Source organism: Phoca vitulina, unplaced genomic scaffold, assembly GCF_004348235.1.
Source record: "Phoca vitulina isolate PV1807 unplaced genomic scaffold, GSC_HSeal_1.0 scaffold29, whole genome shotgun sequence".
Classification (NCBI taxonomy): domain Eukaryota; kingdom Metazoa; phylum Chordata; class Mammalia; order Carnivora; family Phocidae; genus Phoca; species Phoca vitulina.
The window spans coordinates 17432309-17460242 of record NW_022589732.1 but is presented as its reverse complement, the minus strand read 5'-3'; the positions used below and the strand labels follow the sequence as shown (position 1 = coordinate 17460242).

Genomic DNA, 27934 nt, shown 5'->3' with positions numbered 1-27934 from the left:
TTGCAGGAGGAGATTATTAGTTTGCATGTGTGGAGTAGTGGCTGAGATGTATACGTCTGTCCTAAAAGTTGGTTAACTTTCAGGCTTAAGCAGCAAACGTGGCCTTTTGAGAACACATCTCTCTACGGGACATTGTGTCTCATGGGTCACTCTGTTCCTAGGTTGGAATTGCCTTCCCTGGGCCATTTCTCCAACTCCCCATCCACACACAGCATGACCAGATTTAGATGTCTGAACAACAAAATTGTGTTATTTAGAAGCCATAGGGCGTAAGATGATTGTTTCAGTAGTAGTAATAAGCAGCACTTTATGAGGAGATCCCATATCTTCCTTGCACATTTTGCCTATCCCGAGGCAGCAAGGAATAGAAGAAAAACATGGCCTTTAGTCTTAGAATAGACTGGATTTAAATTTCAGTGCTGCCATTTATAAGATGAGTGATCTTGGAAATTACTCAGCCTCTCTGAGTCTCAAGACATTCCTACCTTATAGCCTTACTGTGAGGATTGAATAAGATGGTCTAAAACTGCCAGGAGAGGACATGGCCTGTGGGTGCAGGAGGGAAGGCAGGATTTCCTGAGGGCCAGCCCAGCCTCCTCAGTCCCCGGGAGACTGGCAAGCAGCTTACAGTGTTTGCCTGACAGGGGCCAGAAAGGGCCCCCTGCTCCCCAAGCCCTTCACATTCAGGGACACATGCAAGTGAGGGGCTTGCCATCTAGACCGCAAGGTCAGGTGCTTTGCAAACCAGACAGAGCCTCAGGGAGCGTTTACACAGCCCCTTTGAATTTGAGACAAAGAAACCTGAGGCACAAAGATGCTAAGTGCCTTGTTAAAGGTCACCCAGCCTTTTTCTGCTGTCATCTTTTTTTCCCACAAAGACCTATGAAGAGCAGTTATTCACACACAGCCCAGGGGGCTCCTAGGAGTGAGAAACTGGACAGTGCACCCGGGAAGCTATACCTAAAAATGCCTGTGTTGATGAAGTATCTTATGACCGGCGGAGAGACCTAGTAAGCTCGGGTGGTTTCCTGACATCCTAGAGCACTTGGCTTTGTCCGAGCTTCTTTTAAAGCTCTTGTGGCCTGAGTCTGTGGGTGCTGTACCCCTTCCCTGGAGGCGGAGCCTGTAGGTTTTGGCAAAGGTGTTAGCTGCTGGGTAGGTTCCTCTGGCACCAACGTGGAGCCTCCTGCACATATGGGGTCCTGGGTGCGGGGGGCGGATGGGGAGGCTGTGGGGTGCAGGGGAGGCTCTGACCTGCAAGGGAGGGGCTGGATAATTGGAACTTGTCCAGGATAGAAGCAGGTATCGCCAACCGCTTATAGCAGCTCCAGGTGGGGCCCAGATCCTCAGCTGCCCTGCTTCCCCCACCCCTGAGTGTCAGGGCTACCCCGTCTTCCTTTTCCTCCCAAGCAGAGCTCTTGCCATGAAAATCCCAGCTGGTGGTGCCCACATTATGCTTTATTTGCCTGAGCTGCTTTAGGTAATCTGTCTAATCCCTAATATGTAGGATTATCAGTACCTGGGAGAATCCCATGCTGGGCCACACGCCCAGGATGTGAAAGAGGCTGCCATGAAGGGATTTCCTCTTGGCCTGTTTGGAAGGAGTGGGGGTGTCTGGAAGACCATTCCCCAGCATTTAGGCCTGAGGCTGAGGAAGCAGGACAGTGGTCTGCATGAGGTACCGGGAGCCCCGTGTGTTTACAGATACTAACGTTCAGGCATTTCTGGGTCTTAGGCAAGACTGTGCCCCCAGAATGTCATAATCATTGCCATGAAATAAAGCATCTTTTCTCTTCCTTTTTTTTTTTTTTTTTTAAAGATTTTATTTATTTATTTGACAGAGAGAGAGAGAGAGCCCAAGCAGGGGGAGCGGGAAAGGGAGAAGCAGGCTCCCCGCTGAGCAAGGAGCCTGAAGTGGGGCTCGATCCCAGGACCCTGGGGTCATGACCCAAGCCGAAGGGAGATGCTTAACCGACTGAGCCACCCAGGCACCACGAAATAAAGCATCTTTTCAAAACTACAATAGGCCTATGGATTTTTACTCAGTGAATTTCAAACTTTTGTAGCCCCCACAGAAAACACTTCACTCAGACACAGTCTATCACGGGACCTTACGCAGTGAAAATGGCTCAGTGTGCAGATGCTTGGATTTTCACGGGGGCCGGGGCCTTGCCTCCCCTGCCCTCCCTTGCTGACCCCCTGGGGTGCCTCACAGACTCCACGAGGCTGGGCCCCCAGGAACAGAAAACTATGGGCTTAACCCCCTGCTCCCTCTCATTTCTCACATGAGGTCTCTGCTCAGAGAGGCTGGGTGACTGGCCAAGGCCACACAGCTGTTCTGGGCAAAGTGGGGCTAGAATGCCAGCTTCCTGACTTTCAGCCCCGAGCTCTTCAGCCCGCCCCTAGTCCTCTAGGAAGAGAGAAAAACTCCTGCTTCGTGCTCAGCTGAGGGCTGCTGCATGCGGGACTGCTGGGTCAGTTTTAAGGACAAGAGGGTTCAGGAGAGGTGGGGAGCTGCCGCTGGAGACGGGGTGAGGGTTGGGGTCCCAGGCAGGTGGAAGGGATAACTCAGTAACAGAATCCTTCAATACAGACTCCGGGAAATGAGTTTCTGATGGTGACTAGGGAAACGTGAGGACGGAGTGGGACTCCCTGTGAGACTCAAGGAGAGGACAGAGGAGAGGACAGATGGGGTTTCCAGTCCTTCCTTCCCCCACAGCCCTGAGGAAGCTGAGCATCCAGGGAACATCCTGTGGTGCAAGGCTCTGGGCAGAGGCTGCAGGCGTGGGACTTCCTGAGATGCGGCTTCTCCTGCCCCTGCTGTGCTCCCCACCAACGGGCCCCAGGGACGGGGGAGGCAGGTCCCTGTCAGAGCCCAACCCTGCAGGGGCCTGAGGCCCTGCAGGACTCAGGATCGCCTGCATCTCCTCCTCCGGCCACATCTGCGAGGGCACCTCAGTGCTTAGGAGGAAGGCTTCACGGCTTGTCAGCTTGGCCATGTTCATTTCTGATTCAATGCATTTGCTCCACGAAGGGTGATTTATGGCTCCAAGCTGGTTCTTGGCCGAGAAAGGAACTATGTGTCTCTGTCCTTGATTTAACCACCCTCTCAAGTCACAGGGACCTTGCAGAAGGGTCTCTGCGGTCCACGCGGTACCCTGGAGTGGGGCGGATTGAGTCCTCATAATGATTATAAACCTTTCATAGGCACTTTGCAATAGTCCGTAATCCTTCCACACACATGATCCCATTTGCTTCTCACGCTCTCCCTGCGAGGATGTAAGGACAGGTGTTCACCTCTTTTTGGTATCAGACAGCTGGGCTGAAATCCTGACTGTGTCTTCCTGGGCCAACTGCTTAGGCCCTCCTCGGCAATGAGTGCGTTCATAGCCTCGTTACAGATTTACTGCAGTCATGCTCAGCAACAGTAGTCAGCGGTGGTATCGTTACTACTGATTCGTAAAACTACCTGTTCTAGATGCTGTGCGTGCCTGGAACTGACTTCCCACTTGCTGCAGCTCTCCTTCTGCCCTCCCTCCCTCCCTTCCTTCCTTCCTTTCTTCCTTCCTTCCCCTTACCTCCCTCCCTCCCTCCCTTCTTCCCTCCCTCCTTCCTTCCCTCCCTCCCCTCCCTCCTTCCTTCCCTCCCTCCCTCCCTCCTTCCGTCCCTCCTTCCTTCCCTCCCTCCCTCCCTCCTTCCTTCCTTCCTTCCTTCCCTCCCTCCCTCCCTTCTTCCTTCCGTCCCTCCTTCCTTCCCTCCCTCCCTCCTTCCTTCCCTCCCTCCCTCCCTCCTTCCTTCCCTCCCTCCCTCCTTCCTTCCCTCCCTCCCTCCTCCTCCCTTCTTCCCTCCCTCCCTCCTTGCTTCCTCCCTCCCTCCCTCCCTTCTTCCTTCCCTCCCTCCTTCCCTCCTTCCTTCCTTCCTTCCTGCACACCCTTGGCTCCTGTCCCTCACCAAGATGGAGCAGGTGCTTCCGCGGAGCTCACAGCATTGTGCTGTTGAGGACACGGCAGTGAACTAAAAAGAAATGTCGAGTCTTTCCCTCACGGAGCTTACAGACAGTAAGAGAGGACCGACGTTGGCAGGCTAGTGGTATCAATGCTCTGAGGAGGAATAGAGCAAAGGCGCGGGGTGGTGGTGGTGGGGTGTCACTTTCAACAGGGCGGGCAGGGAAGCTCTCAGTAATAAGGTGACGATGACCTGAGAATGGTGAGGGAAGTAGCCGTGGGGCTCTCCAGGGGCAGGGGGAGCAGCCAGTGCAATTAGCCCGAGATGGGAATGGGTCTGGAACATTCCGGCAGCACAAGGAGGCTGATGCGGCTGGAGAGAGTGAGTGAGTGGGAGACTTGTAGGATGGCGGCAGATTGGGTGCGTTGGACTGTGTGAAGGCTGTGACTTGTCCTCCAAGTGGGACGAGGAGCCACAGGAGGGTGTTGGAACAGCACCAACACAATCTGACTTATATTTTTTAGAGTAGTTTTCCTCCCAGATGAGCTGTTTAAGCCACTTCCCAGATCTGGAATGAGGAGCCGGTGTCCAGAGAACTGAGATGAAATCAAACCCGAGGCAGCCTTGGAGCTTCTGGGGGCAGCCCCAGCAGGGAGCTGTGAGGAAATTCTGAATTCCTCCCAGCAGCTGACCCCCCCATCCCCTCTCCAGTCACCCAGCAGGTGTGGTGCCCAGGGTGGCCTTGGCCCCAGCCTCAGCCGACAGGTGTGGGTGCGAGTGTACCCTGGGGTGAGTGAGCCCAGCCAGGCAGTAGGTGCGGTGGCAGCTCACAGGAGGGTGGGGCCAGCACAGTGGGCCACCTGGCAGGACTTGGCAATTCCAACATCCTGTTGGGGCTCAGGGAGATAATGGGGGCCCTGCCCTGCAAGATGCAGCTGGGCGGGGATCTGAGAGTTGAACCATGTGTTCTGGGAGGCCTGGCTTTGGGGTCCAGGACTCCTTTCTCCAGAATGGCATTGCTTCCTGTCCGAACCAGAGGACAGCAATGCTGCCGTCAGCGCGCCCCGCCCCCCAAGACAGTTAAGTGCTGTGCTCCACCTTATCAGATCACAAGGCAGCACTCATTGGTGTTTATAGAAGAGGCTTTGAGAAATGAACTGACTTCTTCAAGGCCATCCAGAAAAGCTTGACTTGGATTTGAGTATTGTGAGCCTCTGGGTTCTTCCTACCACACCACAAACCTGAAGTTTGTAGGATACTGGGTCCAAAACAGGAAGGATGAGAGACAGAGAGGGGGCCCAGAACTGAGGACTGGGGGTTGTGGAGTCCTGGGATTAGAACGGGCTTGCTCTCCAGCACTGGGCCAGGGCCGCTCCCATTGCTGGGGAAAGCCAGGCCCTTTGAAGACAAGAAAGGTTGCTTCCTGCCGTGGCCCCTCCACCTGAAGCCTGGCCCAGGAACACCCAGACTCCAGGTTGCAGGCTGGTGCAGCAGAGGGATGTGCTTGGGAGTGGCTGGTTCCTTCAGGCTGCATTTGAGGGGATGCATCATCTTGCCCAGGAGGCAGCAAGGATAAGAGCAAGAGAGGCGGCTGGGGGGGGGGGGGGGGGGTGCCTGCTGGGGGGGGGGGGGGGGGGGGGGGGGGTGGTTACTCCTGGCTGGGCTGGGGGGCACTGGGCATGTGGCTTCCCCTCCAGCCCGCGGTGCTCTTATGTGTATAATGAGGAGGGTTGGCATCCGAAGGGTTTACTGAGGTCCCTTCTGACGCTTTAGTGTTTGATCTTATGATTCAGGAGAAATGCCTGAGCATCCAACTGACGTGTGCTCTGTGTAGTGAGCACCAGGTGCGTGTGGTCTGGTCAGGCCCTTGGCCACAGATGACAGAGGAGGCCTGAGGCCCTCCATGGCCACGCCAATAGGAAGTCACTGAGGGGAATGCTCGAAGGAATAGGGAGAAGGCACAGCAGGGGTGAGGCCGGTGGGAGAGTGCCTGAATGAGCAGGCAGCAGGAGGGGACTGGTCCACTGTGCCCTCAGACCCCTGGACCCGCATCCTTGCCCTGCAGCCCTGCCCACCCTGCCGTCTGGGCACTGACATTAGATGTCCCGTGCTGTCTGCACGAGGGAGCTGTGGCTTGTTTTATGGAAGACTCTGGTAGAGAGGGCAGGGCTGGAGGGAAGAGTGGCCTCCGAAGTAAGACTGAGCCCCTTTATCAAGGAGGTGGCTGTAGCCAGGTCTGCATCTTCCGGGACACACCCCCAGGCCCTACCCTGTTTTGTTCTTTCCTGCTCCTTCTTCCTCCACATTCCTCTCTTCTCCCCAAGGCATCTTTGTCTCCATTTCAGAAAATCTCTGGTGTCCTGAGGCTGGGGTAGCTGGAGTTATAGCTTGTGGGGTCTCTCTCTCTTTCTCACTCACACACTCACACACACAGGGGGACATGCACACAGTGGTCTCCCTGGAGGATGAGTGGGGATCAGGGCCAGGTTTCTCCTGATACCAGGGAGCCTGCCTGACCCTGCTCAGGAGGCCTCCCGGAAGGGTAGCTGAGTCCTTCTCTGCACTGGGAAGTGGAAGTTTTGATGGATGCCTACTTTCTGGGTTCAGAACAAAGCACCAGTCCCCACTGTACCCCACCCCTCCCCCCAGCAAGGTCCTGGAGGCATAGGAGAGAGAGCAGGGTCCTGGGACCCAGGAGGCAGCTTCCCTCGGGCCCTCAGTCTCCTCATCTCTAATGGGAGGCTGATCTGATGGAGTTCAGAATCAGAAGGGATCTAAGAGGCTACTTGGTCCAGGGCCCACTCTGTGTAGGAATCCCTGCCCCCACTGTCCTGGGGGTGCCCCGCAGCTCCTGCTGGAGCCCCTCCAGAAGTTGTGGTGCCTTCCCTCCCAGGTGCCCATTGCCTCATTGAAAAGTCATAGCTGTTAGAACCTATACTCGCTTATCCTCCGTTCTGTAATTATTTATTAAGGTTTCTCTCTGGGTCAGCGTCCCGCCTAGGGTCATCAGCGTCTCTCTCAGGGCCACCGATCAATGTGATGGTGCAGTTTTAACTGATTATCTTTGGAGGCAACCAGTCCCAGCAATGGGGGCTCTGTCTTGGCAACCATAGCTGCCTAGCCCCAGGCCAAACACTGTACATCGTTGATCTGACGTAAGCTTCGCCACCATCTTGATGGGGTGGGCATGCCGGTCCGCATTTATATGGAGGAGGTGAGGCTCATGAGCTTGTCAGTGGCAGAGCTGACCAAGCTCCGGCGGGCTGTCTGCCTCCAGCCCTCTCAAGCTCTGTGCCTTCTTCTGAGAAATACCTGCTCTCAGTTACCCTGTTTGTGCAATGAGGATAACTCCACCTGCCTGTTGGATTATCATAAGCTCTGAGTAAGGTCAGACATGGAAAGCACTTAATTTTTAGTTCTGGCTTGAGAAATGGTGGCCAGTCACTATTCTACTGTCCTTACCATTCCTTCCCTGCCGTGTATCTCTGCAAGGACACAACGCCCCTGGGCCTCTGCCCTCTTTTCTCCAGAGCGTGGGGTTGTACCTGCTGCCAGCGAGGGATGCTTTGGTCGGAGTGAGGTCAGAGTGGAGGGGGGCTTGCCCGCAGGCCAAAGGTGGCTGCCCTGGCCGGCTGGCAGCACGCTGTGCAGAGCTCCAGCCTCCTTGCTGTCCTGCTCCCCCAGACCTGCCTCCCACATGTGGTAATTAAGCCCACAGCATCTAGTGTCAGCAAATACGAACACGGGCATTATCTTTCTTTAGTCTGTGTTTTTCCTTGCTTATCATAAAGTAATTAAAATAATGAATGCCTTGTAAAACAATAGTTAAGAGGGCTGGCAAAAGGGCATTATCTGCAATACACCTCTTGTGCTCTGAATTATTGATGCATTGAAAGCACCGTGACTGGGGCGGACTCACTGGCTCCTGGCCCTTTCCATGCGGCTTCTCTCCTCCAAGGTCTGCTGGTCTGCCAGGTGGCTGTGGGGCCTGAGCCTCCAGGGCTGAGGGCAGCCTGTGGCCATGGACCAGCTCTGACACGTCGCTGGGGGGGCACTGCTTGGAAGGAGACACAAGAGCCTCTGATTTGAGGGCTTTGCCCTGCCCCGACCTCGCCCTTGTCCACCCCCAGCCCCTGGTTCTGAAAGAAGCGGGTGGTTCTGTCCTGGGTGAAGGGAAACACTGGGAAAGAGCTGGGGGTTCAGATCCATATCCCATTTTAGATCAGGGCAGGGATGATTAAGCCATGTCAGCATGATTAGGGACAGGGGTTCTCAAAGTGGGGTTCCCGGGTGGGAAGCATCAGTATTCTCTGGGAACTTGGTAGAAATGCAGGTTCTGGCATGGGACCCAGCACTCTGTTTTAACAAGGCCTCCACGTGGTTCTGATGCCCACTTGAACTTGAGAATCACTGTTTTCGAGGGTCAGTGGCTCAAGGAGAGGTGGGAGGTGGTGGGACTAATGAACTGAAAGTGTGTTGTATGCCTTTGGGCACTGGTTAGTCCTGTCAACATCTATGTGGCAGGCCATATTTTCCCCCATCTTATGGGGGGGGGGGTGTCCCATGGGGCAGGAGAGCTGAATCTACACCTGCAGTTCCTGAGGTTCATAGTGAGGCCTCTGGATCAGGGCTGTTGTGATTTTCAGGACACCCAGCTATGCAGAATCTCCACATGGTGAAGACTCAGGGTCCTAACAGGCCACTGAGACTGGCCTTAGGTTGCTTGGGTAGCAGACTCCACAGTGTCAATAGGTGGCCCCCGAGTGTGCCCACCCTGGGGCTCCCCCACCACAGGCCTCCTCTTAGACTATTCTAGCTCCCTGGGGCCTCATATACTTAGAGAGACAACATGAGCACCTAGTTCTGCTGATGCGCCTTCTGGCTTCCCAGCTTCCCTTGAACCCATGGAGGCCAGAAGGGGAGAACCCTGTGTCAGGAGCAGCTTCCTGCCTGCCTGCAAATCCCCAAGAGGATGACTCATCCTGTGCATCTCATCTCTGTTTTCTTTCTTTTTTTTTGGATTTTTTAAATTAACATATAATGTATTATTTATTTCAGGGGTACGGGTCTGTCCTTTCTTCACTCTGCCTTACCCCTACTCACTGCAGATGAAGGTTTTCACCTCTGCCTTGGTTTCTCTCCCTTGCTCCAACTCACAGTGATCCCCAGTGTCTGTTTGCTTTGAAACTTAATTCTAAGCTTTTAAATGCTGAACATAATTTGCCGGCATCTTTTTCTACATCTATACTTGCAAAAATAATCTCAGTGGATATTTGAGTAGGGGGCCCAGTTAAATTTAAATTTTATATAATGAATATATTTTTAGTATAGCTATGTGTCATGTAAAAAATTTGTTGTTTATCTGAAACTCAGTTTTCTCTGGGTGTCCCGTATTTTGTTTGACAATCCTAGGCCCAGTGAGGGGCTGATACTCATAACCCTTTTTATTTATTCATTAATGTTTATTGAGCCACCTATATGCAAGTCACTCTTTTAGGCCCTCAGGATGCCGGAGTTGGTAGGGGGTGGCAGACTATGAATGAAAAATAAAACAGAAAAGGTGGTGCTGTTGGAAGGCAGAACTGGAATTTTAAAAGGGTAACCAGAGAAGATTTCATTGAGCAAAGACTTGAGGGAGGTGGTGGGAGGGGGAAGCTTTGACCCCCTGTGGGAGAAAAGAATTCTAGGCAGAGGGCACATTGCATACAAAAGCATGCAGTTTAGGGCCCCAAGTTGGCCTCATTTATCTAAAGAAATCAACCTTGTTTCCTCAAGCATGTTTTTAGCCATGAAGGGGAATTTATTCTCTTCTGTAATTAAAAAGCTCTGGTGTGGATTTCAGGCACAGCTGGATTCAGGTGTTCAAATGACATCAGTATTCTGTCACTTCTCCTAGTTTCCTCTGTGGTGGCTTCATTCTCAGGGAAGGATTACCTTTCCTACTCTTTCCAGCAAAAGTCCCAGGCTTGAGGTGTATTGGGTTGGCATGGGTCATGTAACCGTCACTGGCCCAGTTGCTCTTGCTTAAGGGATGGGATGGTCCAATTAATCCGTCTCTATTCCTGGAGCCATTGTGGGCCTTCAATTCCTTTTGAACTACACAGATGGCGATGAGGAGATGGGGATTTTCTTAAGAAAGATAGGGCGCTCCTGCGAGCAGGATAGGAAACCTGGGCAGGTGGAGACCACAGCATGCCAACCTCATCTCCTTTGTAGTTATTCCATGACCCTAGACAAGATGCTTTCTCTCCTGAGTTTAGTGATTTTTTATCCCCCTTTAAAGTGGAAAGAGAATAATTTCATTCTTTCTTTCACAAAGATATTTTAAGAGAAAATAAAGAAAAAAATTCTTAAAAAAAAAAAAGATTTAAAAGAAAATCAAAGGCATCATGCATCCCATCTCCCTGCCCCTTGTACCTTCAAGCCAGTTCCCCCATCAGCCAGGACCCTTCCAACTTTGATTCTTTTGGGTGGGTTGTGTTTAATGAATTCAGTTGGTTCCTATTCTCAACCCTGTTCTCTCTGTTGCCAGGAGGCGCAGAAGATTAACAATGGCTCAAGCCAGGCGGATGGCACTCTCAAGCCAGTGGACGAAAAAGAGGAGGCAACGGCAGCCGAGGTCGGCTGGATGACCTCCGTGAAGGACTGGGCGGGGGTGATGATATCTGCCCAGACACTGACTGGCAGAGTCCTGGTGAGTCCCCAACTCCCTCCTCCTCAGCGAGGCCTGCTGTCTGGTCCATGATGCCTCTGCTTAGAGGGACACCATGTTTCCCGGGGCTTCTCCAGGCCTCCGGCTATTGGGAAGTGGGGGGTGAACAGTGGGTCATGGAGTAGAGGCCGGGTTCTCTGTGTACATGAGCCAGTGGTTTGAGGGGTATCTGCAGAGTGGGCCAGCATCTGGGGCAAAGAGGGTCTGTTGGGGAGGATGTAGAGCATTTCCTCTGCCAGCAGCATAGGTATACACATGCATGCACACACAGGCATGCACACATACATAAGCATGCACACAGACGCACACGTACACAGCTTGATAATCTTGGAGAGGAGAAGGGAGTCGAAGAAATGTGTGCTCAGAATTCTGCAGAGAGCTCATAAAGGATAAATGCCAGGATCCAGAGAGTTCTCTTGGCTCTCTTGGGTCTGCTCTGGGACAGGAGTTCCCCTGAGAAGGATGCTGCATTCCAAATGATTTCTTGTTACAGTTCTGGAAGCTGCCCTTCCTGGGCCTGAAGCTGGGGCTTGGTCAAGACTCATTTGGCTCAAAGAATGAATGGGAATGTCCTGACAGTTGGGTGAATCAAAGATCAGGCAGGGACATTGGAAACCTTGATGTTTCCTGGCAAAAGCTCAGTAAGGAGGTGACGAAAGGTGTAGGGAGGTGGTGAAAGTTCCACCCATCAGAATCCTTCTTGGAGAGAACTCTACATTATGTTTGCAATGAATATCTCACAAACTGCTTGAGGGAGGGGAGAAGACACTGAATGTCATGCTCGTGTCACAAAGGTGGTGGCCAAACAGCCTCCCAGGAGGACAAGGTTCTATGAACTGAGGGAGCTTTCAGGAGCCGAGCCTTCTGGAGAGTCTGGATGCGAAGCTGTGGCTGATGTTAATTGCTGGCAACATAGAAAAGGGAGAAATTTAAAGCTGGGGCTTGGGAGAGGAGGAATAGGAACCAGTGAGGCCAGTTGCTGCCTGGAGCAAGACAACCTGGGTCGGTAGGACCAGGAGAGACCTGGTGGCACGGAGCGTCTAATGAGCAAGTGAAGGTGGCTTGCTGTGGCTGTGCCATGTTACCCCCACCCTCACCTCCTCGCAGAGTGTTTGGTAGAGGCTCCATTGCTCTTTTGTGCTTGTGTAAGAGTGGATTCTGTGTAGGAAGCTTGTGGAGGTTGAATTCCGGGTCTGGGCATTCATGTGGGAGGAAATGCAGGCAGTGCATTCTCTACCTCTGGTAGTGATGGTGGACGAGGATCAGCAGACACTTCGGTTGCCCAAATGTGATGCCTGTCGCTTCCACGTGGTTACTGTAGACAGCCCTAATTATCTTCATCAGCATCAGCCAAGAGTTACCGAGGATGACTCGGCTAGGTGTTTTTTCCAGCCCTATGGAAAACAAGGAATGATCTAATTCCATTGCACCATGGACGGAAGTTATTGAAGGAGTGTCTGGAGGAGAAACGCGATGAGTACAAGCATTGTGTGGGTGTGCGTGGGGGGCACTGAGCATGGGGACATAGGGACCATCAAGCAAGCCTTCGTGGCAGTTCACAGAGAGGAGAGCCTTTGAGCTAAAACTTCCGTTTCAAGATGAACTGAGCCCATGCTTGATGACAGAGAAGATGTCAAAGATAAAAGCTTGGGAACAAGAAAGGGACCACTTAGTGGGCCAGAAGCTGAGGAGAATACCTAAATAATAAACAATAAGACAGAAAGCATTTGAGTTGAGCTTTGAACTGTGAGCTAGCATCATGAATGTCCGTTGAGGAGAGGGGATCATCCCAGAGGGAGGGAAGGGGTGGTGGAGAAAGGGCATGGCGCGGAGGGAGGCCCAGGTCATGAACACAAAGCCACCCGAGGGGATGGAAGCCTGGGAAGGTGGGCTGGAGACAGCTTGTCAGGTCTTCAAATGCCCAGCTGAAGAAGTTGGACTGAATTTTGTAGGGAAAGGAGATTTTGAGGGAGGGGCATCACGATGGGAGGTTGTGCAGAGAGAAATACAGGCGGACAGGTGGAGGGTGGATTGGGGAGGTGGGAGCTCGAGGGGCTAGGGTCAGTGAGGACCATGCGCTCTGGTGCTGGGGACAGGCCACCAGTGAAGCCGCTGCAGCAAGGCCTGAACGAGCCCCACCCGGTGCCAGCAGGTGGGCGGATGTGCTTTGGAAGCAGAACTTACAGGCCAAGTGCACCAGTAGGCGTCTTGATACTCCTGCTCACGGTAACATTCTTGAGAGCCTCTTGTGAGACAGGCACTGTGCGAGGCCCTATACATTATGATCAGGTTGAAGGGCGAGGGCCATGTTGTATTTGTTCCCTATCGCTCACTTTGCCGTTGGGCTGTAGGGGTTCATTACAAGGAAGCAAGTGAGCCAGTCTTATCAATGAGTTCATGTCTGTCTTACAGTCGAGAAACCCAAGGCTTAGGAAGGGCAACACCTGGCTGAAGAATATGCAGCCTCAAGTGACACCACTGGGCTCGGACCTGCAGGCCTCTGGACTCCCCGTCTAGTGCTCTTTCTGTGTCATTACTTCCCAGTTGAAGATAATGCCTCTTCTTTTTCTAAGCCACTGTCAGCCGTTGCTTCAGCTGTGACATTTTGATATTACTGTCTGAGCCAATTAGGTCCTGAGGTGGTTTGGCCTGATTCTCTTAACATTTGCCCAGAGGAGCACCATCTGCCTCAGCCTCCCGTGACGCCAGCTTCTCTCTGAAGGTCTCCTTGGAGAAAATCCTGCCCAGGCCGCCCTGGCTCACTCAGAGCAGAGCAGGCCCCGCTGCACAGAGAGCAGGCGTCTGGGAGTTCCGGGCACTGCCTCCGGAACAGGCCTCTCCTTTAGGAGGAGGCAGGGCTTTGCTCTGAGGAGGGAGCAGATCTCACATGGAAGTCTCAGTGCGCACGAGAAAGCAGCTCTGCCTGTTCAGAACCCAAGGATGTGTTTGTCTTGAGCTGTCCAAATGTTTATCCTTGCAACAATGGGACTGAAGCAAGACTAGACATCCAGCTGTTCAGAGTTTCCCTATTCAATTTTTAGTTTTTTCTTTTTCTTTCTTTCTTTTTTTTTTGACACATGGCTCAGGAGCTTGGCCTCCACACCTGGGCCCCTTTCTTACCTGTCTCGTTGTCATAGGTGAGAGTCTCAGAGCTGGGCATTGTGGGTAAGGCCCAGGTTGGAGAGGATTCCCCAAGACAACCCCAGCACATCTGTAGACACACCTGCTGTCTGGGATCTCTCGGACGAGCCCATGGTTCATGTAGTAAGTGCTTATTTCTCACCTGCACCAGGCACACTATTCTGGGTCCTGGGCCTAAAGCCACAAGCGACAGAGATGCTGGGTGTGAACTCTTTATATTGATAAACTAGATATAAAGTTGTAGAGCTCCGTGTGAAAAAGGATAAATGATAGTCACCATTCAGCAGGGCTTTAACTTCCCACCTGGAGCTTCGGCTTCAGGTCTCAGAAGAGCCTGCCTCGTCTCCCGCTGTGGCACTCAGGCTTAGCTTCCAGGAAAGAGCAAGACTGGACAGAGTCTCTGCTTGGAGCGCATGGCTGAGGGGTTCTGCTTCCAAGCGAGTGCCAGGCGGGCAACGGTTGTGACTTCCTTTTTTTTTTTTTTTTTTAAATTGCAGATATTTATTATTTTCTGATTGTAAAAGGGGGTAAACGCTTATTTCAAAATTTGGGAATATACTGGAAGAATTGGTGGAAAGTCCACTTTGGGACGTGGAGCTGGCCCACGCTACAGAATGTTCGGTGTAGCCGTGAATGCCGTGGAGATACCCCCCAGCTGTTTGGGTGTTGCTGGGGCTTTGTTCACCACACCTCATGTTATCCCTTTTATGCACAGACTCAGGAGATAGGTGGTTCTTTGTGCCAGGGATTGCTGTGGTCTTCCTGGTGGACCTTCCGTGAACACTTTAAGCTGGGAAAGGGATCATGGCCCTCTCCTCGTAGTGGCTGCTATGAGCCAAGTTCATGGCCCACAGAAAACACACAGCATCTCAGGATTTGCATTCTACACGTTCACATCCCCCTGACTTCATCTCTTTGTCTCTTGGCTCATTTTCCCTTTGTCCTGATTTTCTTACTCTCCTCCTCACACTTTACACGTATGTGGTTATATGCTCCATTACTGTTTGGTGAGCTAATTAAATTTTTCTAAGAATAAGGCGGTGTGTATAAATAAAGAGGGCAAGAAACAGAGTAGGCTTTTGTATTATTTCGTTGTACTTTACAGAATCAGAAGCCAAAGTCAGTGGTTAATAGTTAGTCTAGTTCAGGGTCAGTGAGGTGTTCTGTACGGGGTCAGATAGTAAAGATTTTAGGCTTTGCAGGTCATAGGGGCCCTGTCACAACCACTCAACTCTGCCATTGTCATTTGAAAGCAGCCGTAGACAATACACAGGTGTGACGTGTTCCAATAAAACTTGCCAAAAACAGGTGGTGGGCCAGATTGTTGTTCATGGCCATAGTTGCTGACCCATGATCTGTTTAGTTCCTTATTTAGTAAATAAAGAAATCAAAAGGCAGAAACTGGAAGAACTTCCCTAGGAAGGAATTTTCTAAGGTAAATAGAGCACAAGAGTGACAGTACCAGAGAACCCATTTGTAATGAGGAAAATTATAGACACACACACGACCTAAAGTAGACACACACACTCACCCCATCTCTGTGAAGCATCTTGTTTCTGAACATTCATGTTAATTCCTGTATTGATCTCCGAGTGGCTATCTCTTTAAGAAAAAACTACGTCTCGTGGCCAAGAATGGCCACATCTCAAGGTGTAAGCTGGGTCTACATTGCCTGGGCCGTACCCCAGTCCCTTTACATAGTCAGTGCTTTGTGCTTCTCTTCACAGACTGGTTTTGTCCATACAATGATCAGCTCCTTGAGCAAAGATAGAACTCTTAGAACTGCTCTTTATGGTTATTTTCCCCATATTCCCATGCCAATACATTTGAATATTGCTCCAGGAAACATCTAAATCTAATCCATGAACTGAGAAGGTATGCTACTTGCTTTACTGTCATCGGGATGATTTGTTGAAGAAGGAGAAAGAAAAACACCAATCTTTCCCTTTATCTCCCTAAATACATCGCCTGTGGCATTTTACATTCACGTTATATACATAGGCTGGGCCATTCTATCTTTATCTCCTAGGGCCCCAAAGAAAATATGTATCAAATACGCCTTTCAAATAGAAATAATCCTATCGGTTTAATAGGGTTAAATAGACGTGTTCTGTTGTGCCATTTGCACATGAAATTGGACCAGTTGAATAAAATGGAGGTGCACATGGGCATGGGCTTAATCAAATATGTGACATTTATTGCTTTCATTTCTCCCTTAGGTGACTCATGGTGCTGCTGACATTTCTCATCAGCAGCCTCTACTTTTCTTTTCCAGGGCTGCCTGGTGGCAAATTCACTCACAGCTCACATTTCCATCTCTCTTTGCCTCTCCTCCACGCCCCCTCCCCTTTTTATTACATTTTAGGCAAATCTACATAAAGTTTTTATATCACCTATAAATGTCCTATGTCGCGGAAAGACCAGAGGTGTCATGGGCCTGCATTCTTAGTAAGAATGTTCTCATAGTGAAGAGGGAGATCCTGCTATCTGTGCACTTGGGCGTCAGTTGAGATTTTGTTTGAGTTTTTTGTTAAATCCCCTAAGGAGCCTTCTTTTAAAGGAGATGCATGGCAATCCCTCTCCAGGACTTAATAATGGCCCTTCATTATTTCCTGTGCAAAGAGTTTATATTTTGGATATGAATCAGTAAGTCAAGGAAGGGGTGTTTTCTTTATATCATTAAACAGGAGATGTTTTGTCCTCACCTGTTGAAGGGCGCACTAGATTGCCCTAGATTTGTTACCTGTGACCCAGCACCATTGGGTGGGAAAACATGAGTCAGAGAAGTCACTGAATCCAGCAGACACTCATGATGGGTGGTGAACTGCCTGTCACTGGAGACGTTCAAAGACAGGCAGGATCACATTTGGTGCCGTTGCTGTCGGTTGCTTAGACTTCATCCCCACGGCTTTAATTGGGTTCTACAGAAAACTAGATCTAGGAGATGCTCTAGGATAAAAATGGGTTTCCTGGAACTTGGACAGACTTCATTTCTCTCCTCTTTTTGAGATTTGTCAGTGCATATCAGCATGTAAGCCTCGAAGAAGTCCTGCAGTAAAAAGGCAGAAAGACTTTGCTTTGCCCAGCATTTCCCATTCCTGTTTCACCATTGAACCCTTTCTTCATGAAACACCTGTGGGCATCATAAAGAACACACTTTGGGAAACAGTTAAGTAGTCCAGGGATCGGTGAACTGTAACCCACGGTCCAAATCTAGCTCACTGCCTGTTTGGCTCACAAGCTCGCAAGCTAAGGATGGTTTTTAAATTTTTAATGGTGTTTTAAAAAAAATCAAAAGAAGAATATCTTGTGACATGTGGAGTTATATGAAATTCAAATTTCAGTGTTCATAAACAAAGCTTTATTGGGACACAGCCATGCTCACTCATTTACATATTGTCTGTGGCTGCTTTTGTACTGAACTGCAATGCAGAATTGAGTGGTATCCACAGAGTCCAAAATACCCACCTGCCTAAAATAGTTACTGTCTGGCCCTGTACGGAAGACGTTTGCCAGCCCCCAAACTAGATTAAGTTCCCCCTCTGCTCCATGACTGTCAGTATTTCTAAGTAGCCAGAGGGATTTGCCCCACAGTTCCCCGTAGCACAAGTTAATGGATAAGGTGTACTATCTAGGCCCTTAGGCAGACATTTAGTCCCACAACCTCAACCAAATGATGTGGTAGAGATGGGGAGACAAAGGTCAGAGCCAGGTGGGCCCCCAAGTTCGACAGCGGGTTCCCAGCTGGCTCAGTTTAACGGATTTCCCCTTCCCAAGGTCAGTGGAGTGTGTCTGGGAATTCTGCAGCAGGGTCGCTCCCTACATCTCCACCTGCCTGCATCCCCTGCAGTCAGCCCGCCCGGGCCCTGCCCAGCAGCCGAAGTCCAGTCCCCGCCACGGAGACACGCGTGGTTCAGGCCTGCAGGCCCTACATCTTGGGCACACTGGCTGTCATGTGCACTGCTGGCCCGCAGGCCACATGCTCTGCGAGCCGGCCTCCCCGGCGCCTTCTGTAAAGAGCAGCTGTTAATTTTACTAGCTGGTGTGTTGGCTCCTCTGGCCTCCCCTGTGAAAATGAAGGAGAGTTTCAGAAAGGAATCCTCGGACAGCTCTGGGGAGAGGAAAACCTCCTGGCCCAGGAGCAGGCTGCTTCATCCCGGCTGTTTGTCTCTGACTCCCAGGGGCCTCTGGGCTCTGGTGGCAAGTGCTTATGCCCTGTTGCCTCTCTCCTCTGGGGTTTCCAGGGGCGGGAGGGGGAGGGAGATGGGAGCCTATGTTGTCATCCCATCTTATCTGTCTATTCATTCATCAACATCCATTCATCCGTCTGTCCCATCCACGTGCCTTTATTGGTGTTCCCCGGCACACAGAATTGAATGTAGCTCCCGGTGGATGCCTGATCAATAAGGTAGGGCACGGCAGGGCTCTCCCGTGCCAGGCACCCTTGCTTCTATTCTTTCTGCTGCAGCTTCTGGGTGTGGGCTGGGAGATAGGAGCCCTCCCCCTTTGCTGAGCCAGCGTTCTCTGACCGGGGGCTTCTACTCTCTTATTCTCCATCTGGCTCCTTGTGTCTTTTTCTCATTGGATTGGAACCAACAAGGAGGATAGGTAGAGCACTCAGCCTTTCCAGCATCTCCAACTCCTGCTTTTCCTCTCTCCCTGGGACATGCATCCTCAGGAAGAGAAGCTGAGGGCTATTGTGCACGGTCCCGTAGAGCACTTAGGGACCCAGCCTCTGCAGCCCTTCTGCAGAGTCCTAACTTGCCCCTCTCTAGGGCTTTGACCCTGCGCGAATAGCTTCCATTTTGGTGCCTCAGTTTCCTCATCTGTCCAGTGGGCATAGTAATAGTCCCTGCTTAATCTTATAAGGATTTGATGCCTCCGTGTGTATACGATGTTTAGAATGGTGGCTATTACCTGGTGAATACTTACTAAGCATTAGCTATTATTACTTTGTCATTGTTGTGAGAGCCCAGTGACATGTTATGGAGGAAATGGGCTGGTGTGGAGGGAGTGGAGAATAAATCCTTTCCTGCAACAGAGATGGAGCAGCCCTCGGACCTCACCACACTCAGATGTCCTTTAAGAGTGCCGAACCAGTTCTGGGCATGGCCATTTGAAAGGGCTCTGAGTGTCCCAGGCAGGCCCTAGTTTGAATCCAGCCAGCCTATGATGTTTGTTCCATGCACACAATTCCGGCCCTGTCATTTCTGAAGCTGGCTCATGCCAGCCTGACTCACCAGTGTCAAGTCGGCCAGGAAATTCTCACTTCATATAGCCTCCCGGAGCCGGCCGGGGGCTGCAGGGCAGACCAGGCTCACCCTGGGAGCCATACATTGTAGGAGTGTGTGTCATAGGAAATGCCTTAGCAGGATGACAAATGGGTCTTGTACAAAAAGGGTCAAGTACACTCACCGTGGTCCCCATGTCCAGTCCTTCCTGGATATGGGGCGAAGCTGACAGACACAGAGCTGGTTTCAGAGAACACATCATCTCCAGTTTATGAGAAGGTGTCTTCAACATTCAGTTTGGCGGGCGGCAAGCACAGATCTGTTGGAAGGATGCGGGAAAGTGTGCTGTCACCAGAAGAGGACACAGATTCTGCTGTACATGCAAGGCATCTCCTTTGAGCTATTCATTCATTCTTTGAAACATTCCTGGAAGATCTACTAGGTGTCAGATGTTATTTAAGGCACTGGACACATGTTAGTTCTTCTAGCAAAATCTGCAAAGTGAAATCATTCAAAGTGTTGAAAGCGTAAATGTTATGCCTGCATTTTGCTACAAGGCTCTGGGTGGCAAGATTTTTGAAGTATACTTTGGTCATAAATCAGAGCCCATGACCTCTCCATCCATCCTTGGACAGGCCTGGGAGCCCGACTTTTTTAGTCCTGATCACACATCCTGTGTATTCCTGCTGCTGGGCCCGAGGGGCCTGAGGAAATGTGTTTCTATGACTAATGTTAGACTAACTTCTCTTTTCCCATCCGGTCAAAGCTGGCAACCCCTGGAGGCTTTGTAGGAAGTAGAATGCCTGTATTTGGAGCCCACCCTCTTGTGCCGGGAGAGTTTTCTCACTTGGCTTTTCCCCCAGGGCCTTTGGAGGATGCTGAGGGTTTAGCAGCCCCTATTTGCCAGAAAAATACCCTGGTGGACTGAAATCTCCTTAGAACCTCCATTCCAGCTGTGTGGAAGTTTGTTTAGCAGGGAGACTCAAAAATAGGGATGACGCGGATGACAGAGTCGCCAGCCGTTGTCGTTGCTGGGGGCACATGCTTGCAGAGTCGCGCTCGGGACCGCACACGAGCTGATGCTTCCCAGTTTAGTTTACTAGGCTATGTTTAGGACGAGGCAGACTGACTCGTGCCTGCAGGCCCCAAACATCCCAATTGGGTGCACTTAGAAGCCCCATTTTTAGGGGTCTGGGTCCAGAATGAGGCCTTTTCCAGAAAAACAACTACATCAGGGGAATGACAACAACAGAAATCCACCATTTGCCCTAAAAATTTTATTGCAAAAAATGTTCTCTAGCACTTGCGTAGTGAGGGAACTAGGGCAGGACTTTTGCCTGTCTGTCTTTCTTAAGGAATTAGGGCACTCGAGAACTCCATTAAATGCACACAGGCCTTTTAAGCAGCAGGCCCATGTTTTTGCTCATCCAGTTAATTTTAGTTCATACAATTGGCCTGGCACTGATGTGGAAGATCACAACAACGCCGGGAAGCTGGGGGCCTGTCTGAATGGAAGCTTGGTTCTCAATTCCCAAGCCTACTGAGATACAGGTCTTTCCCTAGGGCTTGGGAGGTTACCTGTCAACTGTATGTGCCGCCTTCCTGGGCAAGCAGACCTCTGGGCCTTCCTTGTTTGCTGGGCACAGGTGAATCCAGAAGCTGAATACACAGGTCATGCTGGTTTCTTGCACCTGTGGAGAATCCAGGGTCCAGCAGATTGCTCTGATGGGTCGAGAGACCCTCACCTTCCTAGGTCTGTTCCCAGCCTGCCTCAGCAAAGAAGCTGAATTTTGACCTTTTCCCCGTTGCTCTTTTTAGCCGTTTTTTCTTTCCTTTTGGTGGCTCTTGGTGAAGTGACTGTCCTTGGGGAAACAGGGAGCAGCTCATTGAAAAAGAGAGAAGAAAAGACCCTGTTTCTACACCACCTTCTCTTAAATTCGAGTTTCGCTTACATTAAAAATAGCTTGAAACAGAGGCCGAATTGCAAAAAGGTGGCATTTCAGAGGGCAATCTGCTGGCTCCCTGGTTGCCACACACGCCTGCTAGGTCCGTTAGCCTCTGAACCCCGACTTGCACAGGAAGGCGTGGGGTTTGGAATCCCACTGGGAGAGATCCAGAACATTCTCCTACTGTGTCATGCTAGATCTTTCTGGAGCTAATTATATCAGCTGGGCACTCAAGGGGCCTTCTGCCTGGGATTGTGCCCCAGGGGTGGAAAATAACTTCCTGCAAAGGAAAAGGGTTGTTTTCAGGAGCTGCCTAATCCCACAGGCACCTGCATGGGCTCCTGGGGAAGCTACCATAAGGTTATTGTCTCCCTCTGAGCCATAAGGTGGGCAACTTGGTTTCTTGGACCTTAGACCTATCCAGGAGGAAAGATCATCAGAAAAAAAGAAAAAAGTTTGCTCCCCTAGGTTCATGTAGTGTATCTCTCTGGGCCTTGGGGATTAGTGACAGTGTTTGAGATCAATTTGGGAAATAAAAGTAAAGGTGACAATCACTTTCTTTCATCTGAGGAACTGTGGTCAGCAGAAACCTAACTGGGTTCTTATCCTGGCTCTGCTGTAACCTTCCTGGTGACCTTGGACAAGTCAATTCGCTTTCAAGGTCTTGGTGTCTCTAGGAATGAAACAAGAGGGTGGCAATAGTTTGTTCCCTTACGGTGTTTTCTCATTCCCTCTATCCTTTAATCCATAAAGGCAGTGAGGGTTTACCTCTGACCTGTGTGCTCTTGGCAATGTGCTTGGCGCTGGGAGAGCTACAACAGGACAAAGAAGAGTAGTCTTTTCCTCATCTGCTGGAGCAACTGAAGAGAACAGGAGATAGGCTGGGGCGTCCCTGTGGGGCCCTCCCCTGGCTTCGTGTTGCATTTAAAAAAACTCTCCCTGTGTGAGAGGGCCTCTGCCTCACACTCACCTAAGATTCTTTCTCTCCCAGACTCCTTTCCAGGCGGATCTCAATATGCAGAAAGGGAAGCATCTAGCAGAGGGAGCAGGACCTGTGTGTGACTGTGGAGTCCGGCTGGAGGAAGGATGCCCTAGGAGGAGAGGTCACCTCCCAAAGGCCAGGTCCTCCCAGGGGAAGTGGGCTTTTTTTAAACCATTTCAATCTTGGATCCTCCTTGAGTTGTCTTTGAACAGTCAGAAACCTCCGAGGGGATCGTGCTGGGACTCGGAACCACACTAGCACCAACATTGACTTTAAGAGAAAACTTCTTTCCGATCGAGCGGACTCTGTCTGGGGAGACCTTGGGTGACACACAGCTTGTGTCCTTTGCTGTGACAGAAGTGCTGTTGAAGCAAGTCACATGTTCCTGGAAGCCCATTCCTCTTCTGGGGGTAGAAGGAGTACCTGTAAACATTTCAGAGGAGGCACACTGGGGGCGCCTGGGGGGCTCAGTCGGTTAAGCGTCTGCCTTTGGCTTAGGTCATGATCCCGGGGTCCTGGGATCGAGCCCCACGTCGGGCTCCCTGCTCAGTGGGGAGGCTGCTTCTCCCTCTGACCCTCCCCCACTCTCATGTGCTCTCTCTCCCTCAAACAAATAAATAAAATCTTAAAAAAAAAAAAAAAAAGAGGCACATTTATTTAAAATAGTGAGTGGTAGAAGCACCCAGGAGGGCTTGAGCAATGAGGAAACATCACTGTCATGAAAGTTATTTTTTTAAATCTCGGGAGCAAGGTGGCGTACCCTGGAGGCTGGTGGGAGCTGCCAGGCTAAGCCCAGATTCACAGCAAGGGTGCGAACGCTGTGGGTGATTGGTGGATTGGGCATTGGGGAAATTCCCCAAATGAAGCTTCATTTTGGGTGAACTTCAATGAGCTTAAAAAAAACAACCACAACAAACCCTTGATTGACTCTTTCAGGTATTCCCAATTTAATGAACATGGTTTAAACAAAGACCGTCCGAGTCCTTGGGAGTAAGGATTGAGCGGCTTCCTGGATGCTGCCTTATAAAACGTCACTGTTCCGGTGACCTCTGCCCACTTTGCAAACCAGTGGGTGTATCTGATTGTTGCCGCAGAAAGTTTCAGTGCTGGGCCCAGAGGGAGTTGCTGTGCTGGGGGCTCGGGGTCATTGTCATCAGGCAATTGTGGAGGCAACTAGGTGAGCCATCCTTCCAGCCGTCAAAGATACAATTCCTCTTCCCTGGGGTGTGATAGAGAGATCCAGATAGACCAGAAATAAATAAGAAACTAGATTCTCTTTCAGTTAACGCTCTTTCAGACACAGCCTCTGGTGCTAATTATTTCTGCGGTAGATTTTGTCAGACCTCGAATCCCTCTCCTTTTGCCATAGGTGGTATATTTTAGAGATGCAAAATGACATGAAAAAACAATCCACTTTCCTGAAAGATAATTTTGTGTACATTAAACAGACACATTAAGCCATTTATAAGCGAGCTGTTTGTTCTTAGGGATCGGGAGGAAATCTAAATTTCTAATTTCAGGCTCTTTAATAATTTTCAAAAGAACCAACGGTGATAATTAAATGTCTTTGAACTTCCCTAGGCTGTCTTCTATTCCATGATTGCAAAGCATTGGAAAAGAAATAGAATTCTCTACCCTGATAAGCTCCTTAAGAGGGCGGAGGGGACATCGGCCCCGAGAGGTGCTTTCTAGCAGAATTGGGGGAATGGAAGGTAAAGAGGCTCAAGGAAAATGCCCAAGGTCACTTTCAGAGCTTCAGACATGGAGTGAGGGCCTAAAAGCTGGTGTTTTCTTCTTAGCCTGGGCTACTAAGTCTTGGGGGAAGACAAAAGAGAGAAAGAGGTAGAACTTAGTTAAGGGGATTTGTAATGAGAATCTGTGGGACGTGTAGCATTTTGTGGCTTTGGTGTTCAAGGATTAGAAGAGATCTGGTCCAGGGATTGGTGAACATGTCATCTCCTGGGCCCACTCTGATTAACTGGTAGTGGTTCCAAGAATGCTTTGCTGAAGATTCAAGGCTTGGCAGCAGAGACTAACTGGGGCTCTGCTCTCCAGACTGCTGTGATTGATTAGTGATTCCTGTCATGAGCAGCAGCTTGAAGGGGGGTAGTACCAGTGTTATTTATGCCCTATGATGCCCTAGGTATCTCTGTTCTAGGTCATTTTCCCTAAAGTTCACTTCGTGTGTGATTAAAGTGAGGAGGCTTGTCCAAGGTCACATAGTCCCAAGCAGCATATGGATAAGAACCCACATTTCCTAACTGTCTAGCATTTGATACCCCAGCTCCATAGGTTAGGTTCCAGAGGAGCAGAAAGTTGTCAGCTTTCTGATGAGCCTTCTTTTTCTTTTCTTTTCTTTCTTTCTTTCTTTTTTTTTTTTTTTAAATGCTGTAGCCTGATTTCAGTTTTTTTCCATCTGGAGACTTGCTTTAGTGTTTGGAGAAGCAGAGGGGGTGGATTTCAGGTCCACAGTGATTCAACAGATAAACAGAAACGCAAGCTCCGTTTTCCCATTCGTGAGGTCCGCTCTCAAAACGTCTCTTAAGCACGGAGCACGTGCTGGTCATGGCCTTTCCCACTGCAGAGCTTTGCCCTTGGCCCACTCCCGGGTTCCCGATCTCTGCGGATGCCTGTCCCCCCGCCCCACTCCCTGACACTCTATGAAACGCTTTTGGTGGGGGCTCATGCATCATCATTCCCTCTAAGGCTTCAGAAGCCTCACCTCCTATTTCTTCCTGTTTTCTTCCTTAATGTTTTATCTCTCAGGTATTCATGCTCACATCTTAATGGTTGTGCTTACAAAGATAAATACGTTTTGCCTCGGACCAAGAGCAGTTTCTGCCCTGACTTAAATTTCAAAGTCTGCAAGAGTGGCTGGATGGAAGCAGGGTAGAGTCGTTGGCTTTATCCTGGGAGCCGTAAAAGTTTGCTAAGATTTTATTGCCTCCATCAAGATGAAAATGGGATTCCAAGGCTTCAAATATGATAGATAAATAATAAGGAAAACTCCGGCTTTTGTCAAAGCCAAGTTCTCTTTACCAGTTTTACGAGTCTTCCTATCGTGCCTGCACCATGGCGTCTCTTTCATTCTGATGCCAGACAACCTTCTCTGGGAATTTGTGCAAAACTGGGGCCAGATAGAAGATTTTGGACAATTGGTAAAACTCGGAAGAAGGCTGATAAATCATGTTCTTGGGCCATAACTCACTTCCAAACTCCCTATCCATCCCTCAGTTCTTGCCCGCCCCCTTCCAGCCAAAGGGGATGGGCATGGAGAGCTCCAGTAGCAGGGAGACCCAGGCTGGGTTGGGATTCTGGGGTTGTGAGGGGTAGGGCAGTATAGCAAGCAGGACTGCAGTTGCACGTACCAGGCAATCTTTCATGTTTGGGGTGGCTGGAATCCTTTGTCAGCGTTGAATGGTGTCTTCAGTAGCCAGCCACACAACTGCAAAGGGCTTCACTTCCATTTCCATGCACACTGCTCAGGGGACCTTCACGGCTCACCTTCTTTAGAAAGCAGTGCTGTAAGGAGCCCAGGTGCTATGCTGGGTGGCCAAGAAAACACCCTGTGAGTGCTCCCTGGAACTTGTTTCTGATTTGAGTGCTTGCTTGGTGGGAAACTGATACAGACATCTCGCATCCTGGCAGTAACAGAGTCCTTGAACTTGCCCTCCATGCTGCTGCCTCCATTGTCCTGGTGGAGGCCCTGTGACCTCCTCCTTCCTCCATTTATAGCAACGGCTGTGTCACTCTCCCCTTTTGCTCCATCCCCTCCCTTTGGCCCCCCCTTGCATGCCACTGCCAGATGCCCTTTGCCTCCTTAAAGCCAGCTTTGCTTTGGTTCCCGCATGGCTCAGGGACCTTCAGTAGCTTTCCATGTCCTCAAGCCCAGACTCCTTATGCAGAGGGTCAGGGCTTGCCATCCTCTGGCCCCTACTCTCTTGCCAGCCAGTCTTCCCACTCTTCTGCTCCACACACGCTGTGTGTTCAAATCCTGCTCACCCTTATGGTGCAGTGCAGGGTCCTCCTTCCTGTGTAACCCAGCACTCCTGTACCCTATTCACGTACACTTGTGCGGGTGACCTGTGTGCCCTATTGAAGGCACTGGCCTAATGGTTCAGGGCACGGGCTGTAGAGCCAGCCTGGCTAAGTTTGACTTCTGCTTTGCCAGGTACTTGTGTGACCTAGGGCCAGTGACAGGAGCCAGTAATAGTACCTACCTCAAAGGGGTAGTATGAGGACTAAAGAAGCTAATATTTATAAAGTGCTTAGAACCGTATCTGGCACAGACTAAATATTATATAAATTGTTTGTTAAATAAATACAATAAACTTCAAGTTCCTTGAGAACAGGAAACATGTATTTTAATATTATAATCACCTTTGTCTTATACTGAGCTAAGATAAAATCCTGAGCCAGATTGCTGTGAGAATGAAATTTAAGAGAGGGAGAGGGAGGGAGGGAGGGATAGAATACATGTGAAAGCATGTATTTGTCGTTTGTTCATTCAACTGATATTATTGAGTATCTGGAAGTACCAGGCTCTGTGCTCAGTAGTTGTTAATGATCAAAAAGGGATGAGATATGGTCTCAATATTCAAGGAGCTCACCACAGTCTAGGGGAAAGGACAGAGATCTAAGTCTGTATCTGAACATGCTGACTCTTCTGATCTCACCCCCATGTTACAGATGAGAAAACCAAGGCACAGAGATTTTCTTAGTAACTTAGGCAAGACCACATATCCAGTAAGCTTAAGAATTGGGATTTATTTATTTTTTTTAAAGATTTCTTTATTTATTTTATTTTAGAGAGAGAGAGCATGAGGGAAGGGGCAGAGGGAGAGAATCCCAAGCAGACTCCCTGCTGAGTGCAGAGCTAGACACAGGGCTTGATCTCATGGCCTTGAGATCATGACCTGAGCTGAAACCAAGAGTCAGATGCTTAACCGACTGAGCCACCCAGGCATCCTCAGAATTGGGATTTAAACCTAGATTCCTGTGACTCAGTGGCTCAGGCTCTTTCCACTGTACCATGGTGCTTCTTATTCAAGAACAAGTGAAGGAAGAATGCCTAAAATAAAAAACACAGTAAACAAGAGGTGTTGGCGAGGATGTGGAGAAAAAAGGAACCCTTGTGCACTGTTTGTGGGAATGTAAACTGATGTGGCCCCTGTGGAAAACCGTATGGAGGTTCCTCAAAAAATTAAAAATGGAATTACCATACGATCCCATAATTTCTCTACTGGGTATTTACCCAAAGCAAACGAAGACACTAATTCAAAATGATATATGCACCCCCTTGTTTAGTGCAGCATTATTTACAATAACCAAGATATGGAAGCAACCCAAGTGTCCATTGATAGATGAATGGATAAAGAAGATGTGAGATATATATATATATGTATATATATATATATATATGTATATATGTATATATATATATATATATATATAATGGAATATTACTGGGCCATAAAAAAGAATGAGATCTTGCCATTTGCAACAACATGGATGGACCTAGAGGGTCTAATGCTAAGTGAAATAAGTCAGTCAGAGAAAGACAGATACCATATGATTTCACTCATGTGGAATTTAAGTAACAACACAGAAAAAGAAAATAAAAGGGACAAAAACCAGAACAAACTGGAGTTTGGTAGTGGGGAGTGAAGGGGTTAGGGATAGGTGAAATAGGTAAAGAGGATTCCGAGTACACTTATCTTGATGAGCACTGAGACACGTATGTTGAGTCATTAGATTGTATACCTGAAACTAATATAACACTCTATGTTAATTATACTTCAGTAACAGCAAGAAAAAAGGATGAGTGAAGGAAGGAATGAATCTGTGAAAGAATGAACTGGAAGATCCCAAAGACATGGCTCCAGGAAGAGAAACTCAAAGCAGGGATTTGCCATAGAGGGCGCATTCCACATCAGGTTGGGCGGGTAGTAAATCCCTGAGGCCATAACCATTTGTC

The 27934-nt window shown here is 49.8% G+C and overlaps 1 protein-coding gene across 26 annotated transcripts in view; it reads left to right on the top strand.

Annotated features, from left to right (window-relative positions):
- The window catches only part of KCNMA1 (potassium calcium-activated channel subfamily M alpha 1), a 715944-nt gene that overhangs the window by 205533 nt on the left and 482477 nt on the right, over nucleotides 1-27934 (top strand). For all 26 annotated transcript variants that reach the window (XM_032423695.1, XM_032423687.1, XM_032423686.1 and 23 more), the window contains exon 2: nucleotides 10478-10639. In XM_032423695.1, coding sequence (XP_032279586.1) covers nucleotides 10478-10639 — 162 coding nt within the window. The remainder of the gene's footprint in view (nucleotides 1-10477; nucleotides 10640-27934) is intronic.